The 12,310-nt window shown below is 43.7% G+C and overlaps 1 protein-coding gene across 2 annotated transcripts in view; it reads right to left on the reverse strand.

The window, feature by feature from the left end:
* Positions 1-531: 531 nt before the first annotated feature.
* Positions 532-12,310, reverse strand: part of tbc1d17 (TBC1 domain family member 17) — a 30,851-nt gene continuing 19,072 nt past the window's right edge. The window contains exons 9-17 of one of the 2 annotated variants that reach the window (XM_031905197.1): positions 12,195-12,298; positions 11,139-11,233; positions 10,496-10,612; positions 10,316-10,416; positions 4,893-4,992; positions 4,228-4,325; positions 3,317-3,433; positions 1,749-1,835; positions 532-1,081 (exon numbers count right to left, since the gene is read on the reverse strand). In XM_031905197.1, the coding sequence (XP_031761057.1) occupies positions 869-1,081; positions 1,749-1,835; positions 3,317-3,433; positions 4,228-4,325; positions 4,893-4,992; positions 10,316-10,416; positions 10,496-10,612; positions 11,139-11,233; positions 12,195-12,298 (1,032 nt within the window). In that variant the 3' untranslated portion in view covers positions 532-868. The remainder of the gene's footprint in view (positions 1,082-1,748; positions 1,836-3,316; positions 3,434-4,227; positions 4,326-4,892; positions 4,993-10,315; positions 10,417-10,495; positions 10,613-11,138; positions 11,234-12,194; positions 12,299-12,310) is intronic. The other variant, NM_001079434.1, reaches the window with a different exon arrangement.

Consider the following 12,310-nt stretch of genomic DNA (forward strand, 5'->3'; position numbering starts at 1 on the left):
GTTTAACGGATACTCCCATCAGCCTCAGTGCAGACTGCATTAAAGGAACAGTAACACCAAAAAATGAAAGTGTATAAAAGTAACTAAAATATAATGTGCTGCTGCCCTGCACTGGTAAAAGTTGTGTGTTTACTTCAGAAAGACTACTATAATTTATATAAATAAGCTGCTGTGTAGCCATGGGGGCAGCCATTCAAAGGGGAAAAGGCACAGGCACATAGCAGATAACAGATAAAACACTATTGTATTCTGCAGAACTTATCTGTTATCTGCTATGTAACCTGTGCCTTTTCTCCTTTTTTCCAGCTTGAATGGCTGCCCCCGTGGCTACACAGCAGCTTATTATATAAATTATAGTAGTGTTACTGTAGCAAACACACCAGTTTTACCAGTGCAGGGCAACATTGCATTATATTTTTATTACTTTAAAGCTCTTTTATTTTTTGATGTTACTGTTCCTTTAATAATGTTGTGTCAGCACATCTATAAGTAAGAATGTCTTGGAGGAAGATGGGGTGGGTTTTGATGTTCAACACTCTGTTTAGTAATGGGCTGTTTGATTTCCAAATGAAGTGTTGAACAGTTTATAAACAGCTGGAGGGGTGTAGAGTTTTGTTTTGTAACAGACAGATCTGATATTCTGATATAAATGGTATATCTATATGAAATAAAAGGGGTGTGGGGGGGCAGTGGGCAAAATTCTCTTAGAAAACACCCTACTGTTAGTGTGAAGATTCCTCTAATAAATGTAACGGGTATTTGCATGTTACCAGTAAATGAGTCTTTGATGGGCCCTGAGTACGAAATAAGGGCACAAGACAACAAGAGACAGCACAGGAGACCAAGTCCCTGCATTAGAGATGGCCAGTCAAGGAGACAGACTCTGAGAGGTTGTAGTATCCTCTGTGGGCAGGATCTCAATACTGCTGTCGGGCTGGCTCGGAGAAACGCTGTCTGTGAGATCCAACTCGTTGACTTGGCTCGGTGAGAGGGGTTGAGGTGGGCTGGCTGTACCTGTGCTGGGGGCTGGGCTCTTCACTTCTGCCAAACCAAGAAGCTCTTTTACATTAAGGGGCAAATCCTGTGAATGAAACAGCACAATGAAACATATATTTTCCACACTGTACCTTCATTGTCCTGTGGTCTGTAGCAGTAATGGATCTATTAGAAAACCCATATGGCTCTCTGACAAATATGCATATAACATGGATATAATACTTTGTCAGGGCTTCAGAAATTCTGGAGTTCAGTTCAGTTGTACACCCAATGGCTGCCCTGTCAGTAGGTCGGTCCTGTCTAGGAGTCAAAATAGGCCCTGGCATTTCAAGTACACAGGGGCCCAAACGCCCCCCCACAGCCCAATAAATAGTGACTGTCTATGGCATCTTACAGCAGCCCCTCTGGCATTTGCCTGAACCCACAGATTGTCAGTCCAGGCTATCCTGTAGTTTTTGACAAATGCACTACAGTATCAGCTGGTTGAGAATATATAGTTAAAAAAAAGGTATAAAACCCTAAGTCACTGTATGTGGGGTGCTCTGGTGACAAAATGCTTAAACATTTTGGATGAACAATATTTACTAATCTTATATTTTAGATAATTAATGGTTAACAGAGAAAGCCTAAAACCACTGAAAGAGAGATAAAAAGGCTAAAGATGGAATCCCCCCTCACCCCCAAAGCAGATGGTGATATAAAGGAAGGAGCAGGCCTTGTAGTATGGACAGTCCTGCACCAGTAGCACTCACCTGACAATTTGCCAACTGCTGATGCAGGGCTTCGGCCCGACACAGAATGTCCTCCACACTCATCTTCATGGTCAGCTCGTTAATGTGCTGCACAGAAATAAAGGCACCTGATAAATAACAGAGGAACAGCGCAGGCAAAATGGCTGAAGGGGAAAGGATCACACAAGATGGAATATCTAACAAGAAAGTAAGATTATAAAACAAGGCAGCAGTTCTTTTTGCGCAGTGAAATATCAGTGTTGGCTGATGGTAGTCTGAGGCTGAGGCCACATGAGCGGCTGAGAACCTGCAGGTTTTACCGTAGCAGTACAGTAAAGTACTGTATACTATGCACTTATAGTTGCACCAACATGAATGGGCTAGCCATAAGCACTGGCTGTTCTACTATACCTACAGCTACTATGCCTTAATGAAGTATGACTCCTGATTTATGATCTGGAGGGTATCACCCATAACACTAGAGCTGGCACAGCAAAATCATTTTACCCCACTCTTTCCCCCCTGAAAGTTAGGGAAGATTATCTATGAAGCATACATTAAAATTGCTCATGAGTCGAAGTTCTGGTTGCGCTTCCATTATAGTTACACCCCTGATTGTATACAGTAATTACAATCTAATCTAATTATAAACTAATTAGGCTTGTGATTGAGTATCCCATCTCAGCCAAAGCCATGGGCTCAATCTCAAGAACAATTACCTGGATCGTAAATTAACATATAAAATTGTATCACCTCTTATCACATTCTCTTGTGCCAAGACAGGATACTATAAGCAGCAGCACTAAATGTAAGTTAGGCCCCATGGCATACACAGACAGCTTGACAATAAATACTGCCCCCTGTGGCAGGTCCATGAGCTGCTATTATCATATGCATAGTGATAGTGTCCATAGTAAGGTATGATAAGCACCATTAACTCTGGAATAAGTATACACAAGTATTCTGTAAACATAACTGGCTGTCAGCAGCAGCAATAATTTATCCTCATATGCCCCCACTACAAAATAGGCAATTTATCCTTTTGTTTTTCCTTTTATTGGGCATCAAAACTTACCTTTAAAGCTCTCAACAGGCATTGGGCATGAAAGTGTAAGTTACATGAGCAGCAGTGTTTAAACCACATGGGGCTGCGTCAGCACACGTGGTGGATTTCGGCACACAATGGCATGAGTGTGCATTTCCACTCTGCAATCCGTTGCATGGGCCTGCAGCTGTTCCAATTGCAGGCAACAAAGAAGGCTGGTGCAAGTGTAGGGGCGGATTCTCTGTTTTATCCACAAGCCAAGAATCCGCCACATGTGGCATTAGCCTTAAAATGAAGAGTATTAATTATGAATGATAATTATGAGGGCCACATACATCTTCTTGCTGCTTCTGCCGGGTGGTGTGAAGTTTAGGCTGCCGACAAGCCATTCCCCCTGCCCTGCAGATCGCTGGCAGTCAGTGGGCCTGGGGTGACTCGGCCCACAATGGGCGGGACTCACTGGCCTTTCTGGCCCAGTCCGACACTATAAGAATTACTACTACTTACTACTACTGCTTCTGGTGCTAAAAGTAATAAAACTTACTTTGAGGATTTCATTAAAGCCATAATCAGAGTTCATCAATGCCTCTCGCTCCAAGTCCAGGATGCCACAGCCGACCAGAAGGTGGAAATTCAAAGAGGGCAGACCCGTCCACAGGACCTTCATGGAACCATATAGATATAGGGATACATTAGAATGGAAGTTGAAAATAACAGATTTTAATCAGATGGCATCATCTTAAAGAACTTGAAAGATTTTCACTGAAGAACATCTGATATGTGGGAAGCTGGATGTGCTCCAATATCACAAAGATGCAGCACTGTATAGGGGTTAACCCATTTTATACTGTGTACTGCTGGTGCTACAGAGCACAATGTGTAATTGTTGATGAATGTATGCTAGTGCCAATTCCAAATTCCATCTTTCCAAATTGTCTGTAGCATGTCTAGGGCAATAATATCACAACTGTGGTCCTGTGGCGCAGTCACAATTGAGATATCACTGCTCTAGACATGCTACGGACAGCATGGTAAAACACAGGCACAAAGCCCACAAAAGAAATGTTGACCATAGCAGTTCAAGTTGTATGATCCAACTGCCAAATGCATACATCTGTGGCAAATTGGGAGGCAAAAGCCTGGAAGAGCAATTAACCAATAAAGAAACTCTTTCAGCAGCTGATCAGATTACTGGAGCTCCAGGGGAGATCCATGCACTAATTTTTAAACATATTTATAATTATACTGCTCCTAAACAGATTCCAGGCTGAACTGGATTTGGGAAGATGTTGTGCCAAATGGACATTGTACTGAAATTGCCCATGTTGCCTGATAGTATCTGCCAGTGTGTAGCCAACTATAAAAGATTATAGCCTGCTGGTTTTATAAAGACATGCAAGCCAAATGGTAAGAACAGGTTCTTAGTGCAAAGTAATGGATGATAGAAAGTCTCACCTCCCAAAGAAGAAGAATGTCTTGGAAGGAAAACTCCCGCTTGAACCAGATAAGCAGCCACCGGAAGCAGCAGCTCAAGTTCCCAGAGTCCTTGGAATCTTAAAATAAAAAAATTAGAGTTGGAATACCATGTTCATATACATATATATACACACCTATTTCAAAAGGGATTGGGGGGTAAAATGTTAAGCACCCCCAAGTGATTTTAATCGCTTACCTCGTACCCCGGGCTGGTGCCCCTTTTAGGAGAAAACCGCACCAGCCCGGGGTACCTGTAGCGAAGCTTCCTCCTTCCGGCTTCATTTCGCTGCGACTACACAATAGGCGGAGAGTGAAAAGCCGACTTCTCTGTTAAAGTTCAGCTTTTCACTCTACTGTGCATGCGCACGCGAGCGAACAAGGAAGTAGGAAGCGCTGCAGGTACCCCGGGCTGGTGCTGTTCCCTCCCAACAGGGGCACCAGCCCGGGGGAAAAGGTATGCGATTCAAGTCACTTGGGGGGTGCCTAACATTTTAGCACCCCCAAGTGACTTTGCCTTTCCTTCTCCTTTAAAGCAATGGTTCTTGTGTCCCCCATCTGTGACTGTTTTTCTTTAGTGCATATGGACAGGTAGACATAGGTAAAATAGTTGGAGGTGCATTATATGGGGGGGATATTTAACATACCCAGGAAATCGCAGAGCACTGGATCCAGGACACGGAGGAGGAGGTTTAGCTGAGCCAGTTGCTTCTTCATGCTTTCTTGGCTTTCCTCAAAATTATGGTGCTGAAAAGCAAGAAGAGGATTTCATTATGGCAGGCTCAGACAACCTACAGCCCTTCACATGTAGTTACCTCTCTCTACAAACCAGTTACAGCCCAACAGTACAAGTGATTGTAATCCCTAAAGATAAATGTTCACTGGAACTACAGCCTGTAAGAAACTGGGGCATAGAGGCACTTCTAGCAGCCCAATGCCCTTATGACTGAGCCCTCTAAACAGCTTAATTTATCTTGTGGGGTCCATGTTGTGGCCCTCCATTCCTGGCTTTCTCAGGCTAAATCATATCCATGTGGCAAGATACCAAGGCACAAGTGTGGTTAATAGTTTGCCCCTTTGGTAGTTACCATGCGTGTGCTAATTCCAAGCCTACCTGGCCAGTACACCAGGCTGCAGAGGTCTTATTTAAAGTGGACTTGTTATTGATGGGACGTCTGGGGATAGTTAATGAGCCAAACATTGGTAAGAAACCAAATGAAAAATGTAGTTGCCAGATGATCCCCCATGAGCTGAAAACTGGCCCACTGCCTGCCTGGGCCCTCTGGGCTCCCTGGGTGGTGCATTCAACTATGTAGAATGCAGCCCTGGTGGAAAATAAAACTAAATTGCACACACACATGAACACAGCCAGGTCCCACTATGGCCAGAGCACACCCACGATCAGCATGAACCCTGCTGCCTTCTCTCTGGGCCTTCCTCTGCCACAGGGCCCCAGATTGGGCACCGTCATATTGTCAAGTACTGCCAGGCACAGAGCAAGACAGTTATATACACACACATTATATAAAACACCCCCCCCCCCCCCAGGAGCCGGTGCCCCAGCCCGGGTTGCCTGTAAGCAAGCAATTCTCTTCCTTTTTCTGTATTTGTGACACTTGCGCAGTAGAATGAAAAGCCGAACTTTAATAAAAAAAGACTTGCTTTTTCCCTGTATTGCACATGTATCGGCCCCAGGATCACGAAGAAATAAGACAGGAAGAAAAAGATAACTCGCTCGCAGGTACCCTGGGCCGGGGGCAGGTTTCTGCTGACAGGGGCACTGGCCCGGGGTATCATGGGGGTGATTACAATCACTGGGGGTGCCTAACATTTGTCACCCCATACCTTTCTTTCTCTTTTAACATCTAGAAGTAATTAAGTGCATTGTGACTTTCATGTATCTTAGTAATTTTCACTCCCCACATGGGGTGTCATTTACCCTTATATTTGTACCCTCAGCTCCTTTCCATTGAAGAGGCCAGAGAGACAGAGGCAAGCAGATGGTAGCAGTACAGCTATAGGAGTCAGAGAGTGAAATTATCACTAGAATAGCACTGTAATTTGATTCTGAGTCGGCCTGATTTAGAGGCTGCTTTCAGAGAACAGGGTGAAACAAGGTAGCATAAAGCAATGCTAGTGTGGTTTTTAGCTTGAATGAGCTACACTGAAGCCAGAACATTAGGAGACACCTTAGTAAATAAGGATTGTGTACATCCAGCACAAAGAGCTCAGACTGAGCCAGATTTCCAGTTGTACGCTGTTATTCATCCAATGCAGACAGGTTCAGAAAAGCATTTTTTTTTTTTCTTACTGCACATTAAATTTTAATAGGTCTTACACACTACCTGCTGTGCTATGTAATTATGGATTCTCTTTCATGGCAGGTAAGAACATTTCCTGCTAATATCCAACAAGCGATAACAACTGACACAGGCAAACATCTCTAAGGGTGGAAACATCATACACTTCTTATTTAAAAGGGAAAGTATATCTGTTTATTACACAATATTTACATCCTTTTCACCCCCACCAGATAATGTAGGGTGCTTACTACATGCACTCAATGCTTCTTTTCTGCACATTTGCATTTACACATAAATAATGGAGCTGCCATATTGCTTGCTTCAGCTGAATTGAAATAGTGTTACATGGAGAATGCTACACCAGAAGAATACAGTGATGCAGCTCCAGGCCCGGACCAGCCCATCACTTCCACAAGTTGGCCTATAAAAGTGTTACTGTGGCACCGAGGGGAAATACACCCTGTTTCTAGGCCATGGTTCACTGGTTCATTCCCATCGATCTCCCCTCACACAGACAATAAAGCACAAGGCCTTATTTACATACTGACTTATTTGTATGTAATTGGTTATGGCTGCTTCATTTTGGTAGCCATCTTGTATTAATATGGAGTGCCTCAGGCCCAGACTGGCAATTTGTGGGTTCTGGCAAATGCCAGAGGGGCTGCTGTAAGGTGCCATAGACAGTCACTATTTATTAGGCTTGTGGGGGGCTGTTTGGGCCTCTGTGTACTTGGAATGCCAGGGCCTACTTTGAATCCCAGACCTGGGCAGCTCCTTTTAAATGTAATAATATGAAGAATATAAAAGGTTTCATACAAGAAGATCTTTGTCAGAGTGAAAAGCCAGGGCAGGTGAGAGTGCGACTTTGTTTGCACTGCTCAGTCTGCCAGCAAAGGGGTACACCAGCTAAATGCAAAATATTCAGATATTTGCAGAACTGTGTTTTATATTGGGAAGTGCTGCCCAACGTTTCCATGGAGTGGCCAATCATTCACTAGGCCACATCTGAGAGACAAAGGCCACTAAAATTATGAGGAAGTGCAAAAAGGTCACGGCTAGGGGTACATACAGTGGTGTGAAAAACTATTTGCCCCCTTCCTGATTTCTTATTCTTTTGCATGTTTGTCACACTTAAATGTTTCTGCTCATCAAAAACCGTTAACTATTAGTCAAAGATAACATAATTGAACACAAAATGCAGTTTTTAAATGAAGGTCTACGTTATTAAGGGAGAAAAAAAACTCCAAATCTACATGGCCCTGTGTGAAAAAGTGATTGCCCCCCTTGTTAAAAAATAACTTAACTGTGGTTTATCACAGTTCATCATCACAGTATCATCAATTTATGTAGTCACCCCCAGGCCTGATTACTGCCACACCTGTTTCAATCAAGAAATCACTTAAATAGGAGTTACCTGACACAGAGAAGTAGACCAAAAGCACCTCAAAAGCTAGACATCATGCCAAGATCCAAAGAAATTGAGGAACAAATGAGAACAAAAGTAATTGAGATCTATCAGTCTGGTAAAGGTTACAAAGCCATTTCTAAAGCTTTGGGACTCCAGCGAACCACAGTGAGAGCCATTATCCACAAATGGCAAAAACATGGAACAGTGGTGAACCTTCCCAGGAGTGGCCGGCCGACCAAAATTACCCCAAGAGCGCAGAGACAACTCATCCGAGAGGCCACAAAAGACCCCAGGACAACCTCTAAAGAACTGCAGGCCTCAATTAAGGTCAGTGTTCACGACTCCACCATAAGAAAGAGACTGGGCAAAAACGGCCTGCATGGCAGATTTCCAAGGTGCAAACCACTTTTAAGCAAAAAGAACATTAAGGCTTGTCTCAATTTTGCTAAAAAACATCTCAATGATTGCCAAGACTTTTGGGAAAATACCTTGTGGACCGACGAGACAAAAGTTGAACTTTTTGGAAGGTGCGTGTCCCGTTACATCTGGTGTAAAAGTAAGACAGCATTTCAGAAAAAGAACATCATACCATCAGTAAAATATGGTGGTGGTAGTGTGATGGTCTGGGGTTGTTTTGCTGCTTCAGGACCTGGAAGGCTTGCTGTGATAGATGGAACCATGAATTCTACTGTCTACCAAAAAATCCTGAAGGAGAATGTCCGGCCATCTGTTTGTCAACTCAAGCTGAAGCGATCTTGGGTACTGCAGCAGGACAATGACTCAAAACACACCAGCAAATCCACCTCTGAATGGCTGAAGAAAAACAAAATGAAGACTTTGGAGTGGCCTAGTCAAAGTCCTGACCTGAATCCTATTGAGATGTTGTGGCATGACCTTAAAAAGGCAGTTCATGCTAGAAAACCCTCAAATAAAGCTGAATTACAACAATTCAGCAAAGATGAGTGGGCCAAAATTCCTCCAGAGCGCTGTAAAAGACTCGTTGCAAGTTATCGCAAATGCTTGATTGCAGTTATTGCTGCTAAGGGTGGCCCAACCAGTTATTAGGTTCAGGGGGCAATTACTTTTTCACACAGGGCCATGTAGGTTTGGATTTTTTTTCTCCCTAAATAATAAAAACCCTCATTTAAAAACTGCATTTTGTGTTTACTTGTGTTATCTTTGACTAATAGTTAAATATGTTTGATGATCAGAAACATTTTGTGTGACAAACATGAAAAAGAATAAGAAATCGGGAAGGGGGCAAATAGTTTTTCACACCACTGTATGTTGCAGTTGCAGAGCCCTAGTATAGAGGATTCATGGTGTCTCTCTGTAGAGGTTATGATAGTAGTGATGCCAAACCCAAAGGGTTTCTGGCTTTTTTAACCTGCGCCCAAAGCACCCCGTCTCATGAGCATTTATATAGGTGGAGACTTCAACAGAGGAGGTGGGATATATAATTGTGATGTTATAGTGGGGTGAAAATGTTTTTAAAACAACCATGCCCACCTGTACATGACCTGCACCAATGTGCAATCATTGACCCTGGACCTGCTCGCCCACAGGTCTTGCCAATCATTAAAGTCTAGAGAGATTTACCTGCTACTCATGGGTCATAAATGTCACTATTTCAATTAACCATACCCCTGGCGGTATCAGGAGGTATACGGGAGGTGAAAAGGCTTGTGGCCTGCCTACCGGAAAAACAACGGCTGCTTGGGTAAAGCTAAACTTGCAAGCTGAGCTTATAAAACCTTCATTAAAACTTGGGAAGATAAATCAAAATGAAAAGTCAGCTATCTACAGTTCCACTAGGCAACCTCAGTGCAATGCATTGTGGGTTATGTAGTTCCTGCATGCTGTAAGCTGTGGAGAAGTTGTTACAATTTGTAACATAAATTTTTTAGTCCCTCCTCCCCTGCCAGGATTGCAAATGATGCAGAAAAGAAGAACAGATTACAGGAACAGATTACAGTGATATAAAAGGGGTTTCTGTGCTTTGTGGGGCTCTTTAACACATTTTGGTTCAGAAGCAGGAGTTCCCCTTTAGGGCTCTGGCACATGGGGAGATTAGTCGCCTGAGACAAATCTCCCTGTTCGCGGGCGACTAATCTCCCCGAATTGCCATCCCACCGGCGAAAATGTAAGTCGCCGGTGGGATGGCACATGCTGCGCAGGCTATTTCGGTAAATCGCCGAAGTTGCCTGCGCAGCGTGTGCCATCCCACCGGCGACTTACATTTTCGCCGTTGGGATGGTAGTTCGGGAGATTAGTCGCCCGTGACAAGGGAGATTTGTCACAGGCGACTAATCTCCCCGTGTGCCAGAGTCCTTAAATAGTGTAAAGTTAGTTCACTTACCACCAGATCCATGAATCCGGCAAAGCACCAAAAGGCATCAACCTCATTTTGTGTGACAAAGAGAACTGGGGAGAGGAGATCGCTCATTCCTTGCACATAACCTGTAAGCAGCAGACATGATCCTTTAGATCACAAATATGAAGCACTGAATTTTAGGGCTGAGTACTATATTCCGCTTACCCAAATCAAAATTATACATGCAGTAAGTCATTAGCACGTCGTTAAGGAGACCTAAACCCGGGTTGTCGTTTCCTTCATAGAACTTGTTGTTTCGATCCGTACGGCTGACGTCCCTTTCTGCCATAAAGTAACAGTCAAAATATTAGGGAGGTTTTCAAAATGTGCACTGGCTCTTTAAAAACAAGATGAGAATTTGCTGTGGTAAAATTGGCAGGCCTGGACCATTACTGTTATAGGGCTACTGGAGCTCTTAGCTTGGTACGGCAAGGTCACTATATAATATACATCATATGAATAATCTTTTTCAGGGTTTAGTTCTCCTTCAAAGTAAAAAGAAGATCAGCCAACAAATGTATGGTTTTTACTGCCCATGTCTTCCATTCTAGCACTACTATAAGTTATGACCCCTGCATGAAAAATGATTGTGCAAACATAAATATAAATATTCCCTGCTGCCCTAGAAAACTGCCCTCACTTGCCTATATACTAAATACACCCTTTCCTACTTATCAATAAGGCAGATTTTCCCTTTAAGAGTGCAGAGAATACTGCATCTGGCTGTGAATGCTGCATGACCTACAATGTTCCCTTCAACAGATCTGAGAATTTCTTAGTAAGCGTTATGCAACCAGGTATGACCGACCTATCAGGCTCCGATAGCCTCTCAGCAGAGTGTTCCTCTTCTCCTGATCTTCAGTAACAGATTTCCACTGCAGCTTCATGCGGAAATATTCATCCCTGGTAGCAGCAAGACAAACATGGGGCCATGTGTTAATAACAGGCAGTGCTGGCAGCAGGCCACGGAGAGCTGTCTGGCACAATCATTCCACTGCAGTTTACAATACTGACACCCACATTTCTGAGTATTTCTGGGTGTTGTTTACTTGCCGCACAAGCCACATCAAACCAGTGGGAGTGCACAATGGGAGTTGTAGATCAACAAGTTTAAAGAAATGAAGGTTTACAGAATGTAGAGTGAATAGAGAAATAGAGAAATGAACATTTTGCAGAGCTCTGGAGCCTTCTGCCCACTGGCTGCTCACCTGCAGCTCCCAATGCCCTCTCTCTGTATCAGTAATTTGTGCAGCCATGATCTCTGCCTTCTCCTTTCTTTTACTCCCAGCAACTCCATGCTCTCCCAATGACCAGTAGGATGAAGTGGTCCTTCCTCCACTGCTGCTCCCTGCATTTCCACAGCTTCTACCCCTTCTCATGTGCCCTTATCCTGATGCCCACTCTGTGTCCCTACCACTCCCTGTGCCTTTGTGCTCTTTCACCCTCTCACTTGCCCCTTTCCCTACACCACTCACTGTACCTATAAAGGTCTCACCCCCTCCCACCGGCAGCTTCCCCAAAGTATCCCCAGGGCTGCTCTTGCCATGAGGTAAGATGAGAATCTTGCAGTGAGCAGCCAGTTACCAGAATCAGAATTTCTGGGGGGGGGTTTCTGTTTTTTATTTAGCTCTTTGCACTAGGGTTGTAGATCATCTGATGATGAGCAAGTAAAGGATCCTAAGAGGTCTGCCCGCAAGTGTCACAGCAAAGCTGCAAACAGACCATATGATTTCATAAGGCATCAAAAGGAAGGTAATTTTTCTAAAGATACTGCAGATCCGCAGACTATAAAATATCTTTAAATAAAGTTTTATTGGCTAGCATTAGAAAGCTCTGTAGCCTGTAGATAAGCCTTTGAACTTACGTCTTTTCTCTAACGGTTGTCTTTCTTTCTTCCACTGTACTGTTCCATGAGTAGTAGCCAAGAAGGAACTTCCATGCTTCTTTTCGTGTCCCAGGACTCAAGCCCTGGAACCAGAC

Source organism: Xenopus tropicalis, chromosome 7 (assembly GCF_000004195.4).
Source record: "Xenopus tropicalis strain Nigerian chromosome 7, UCB_Xtro_10.0, whole genome shotgun sequence".
Lineage (NCBI taxonomy): Eukaryota > Metazoa > Chordata > Amphibia > Anura > Pipidae > Xenopus > Xenopus tropicalis.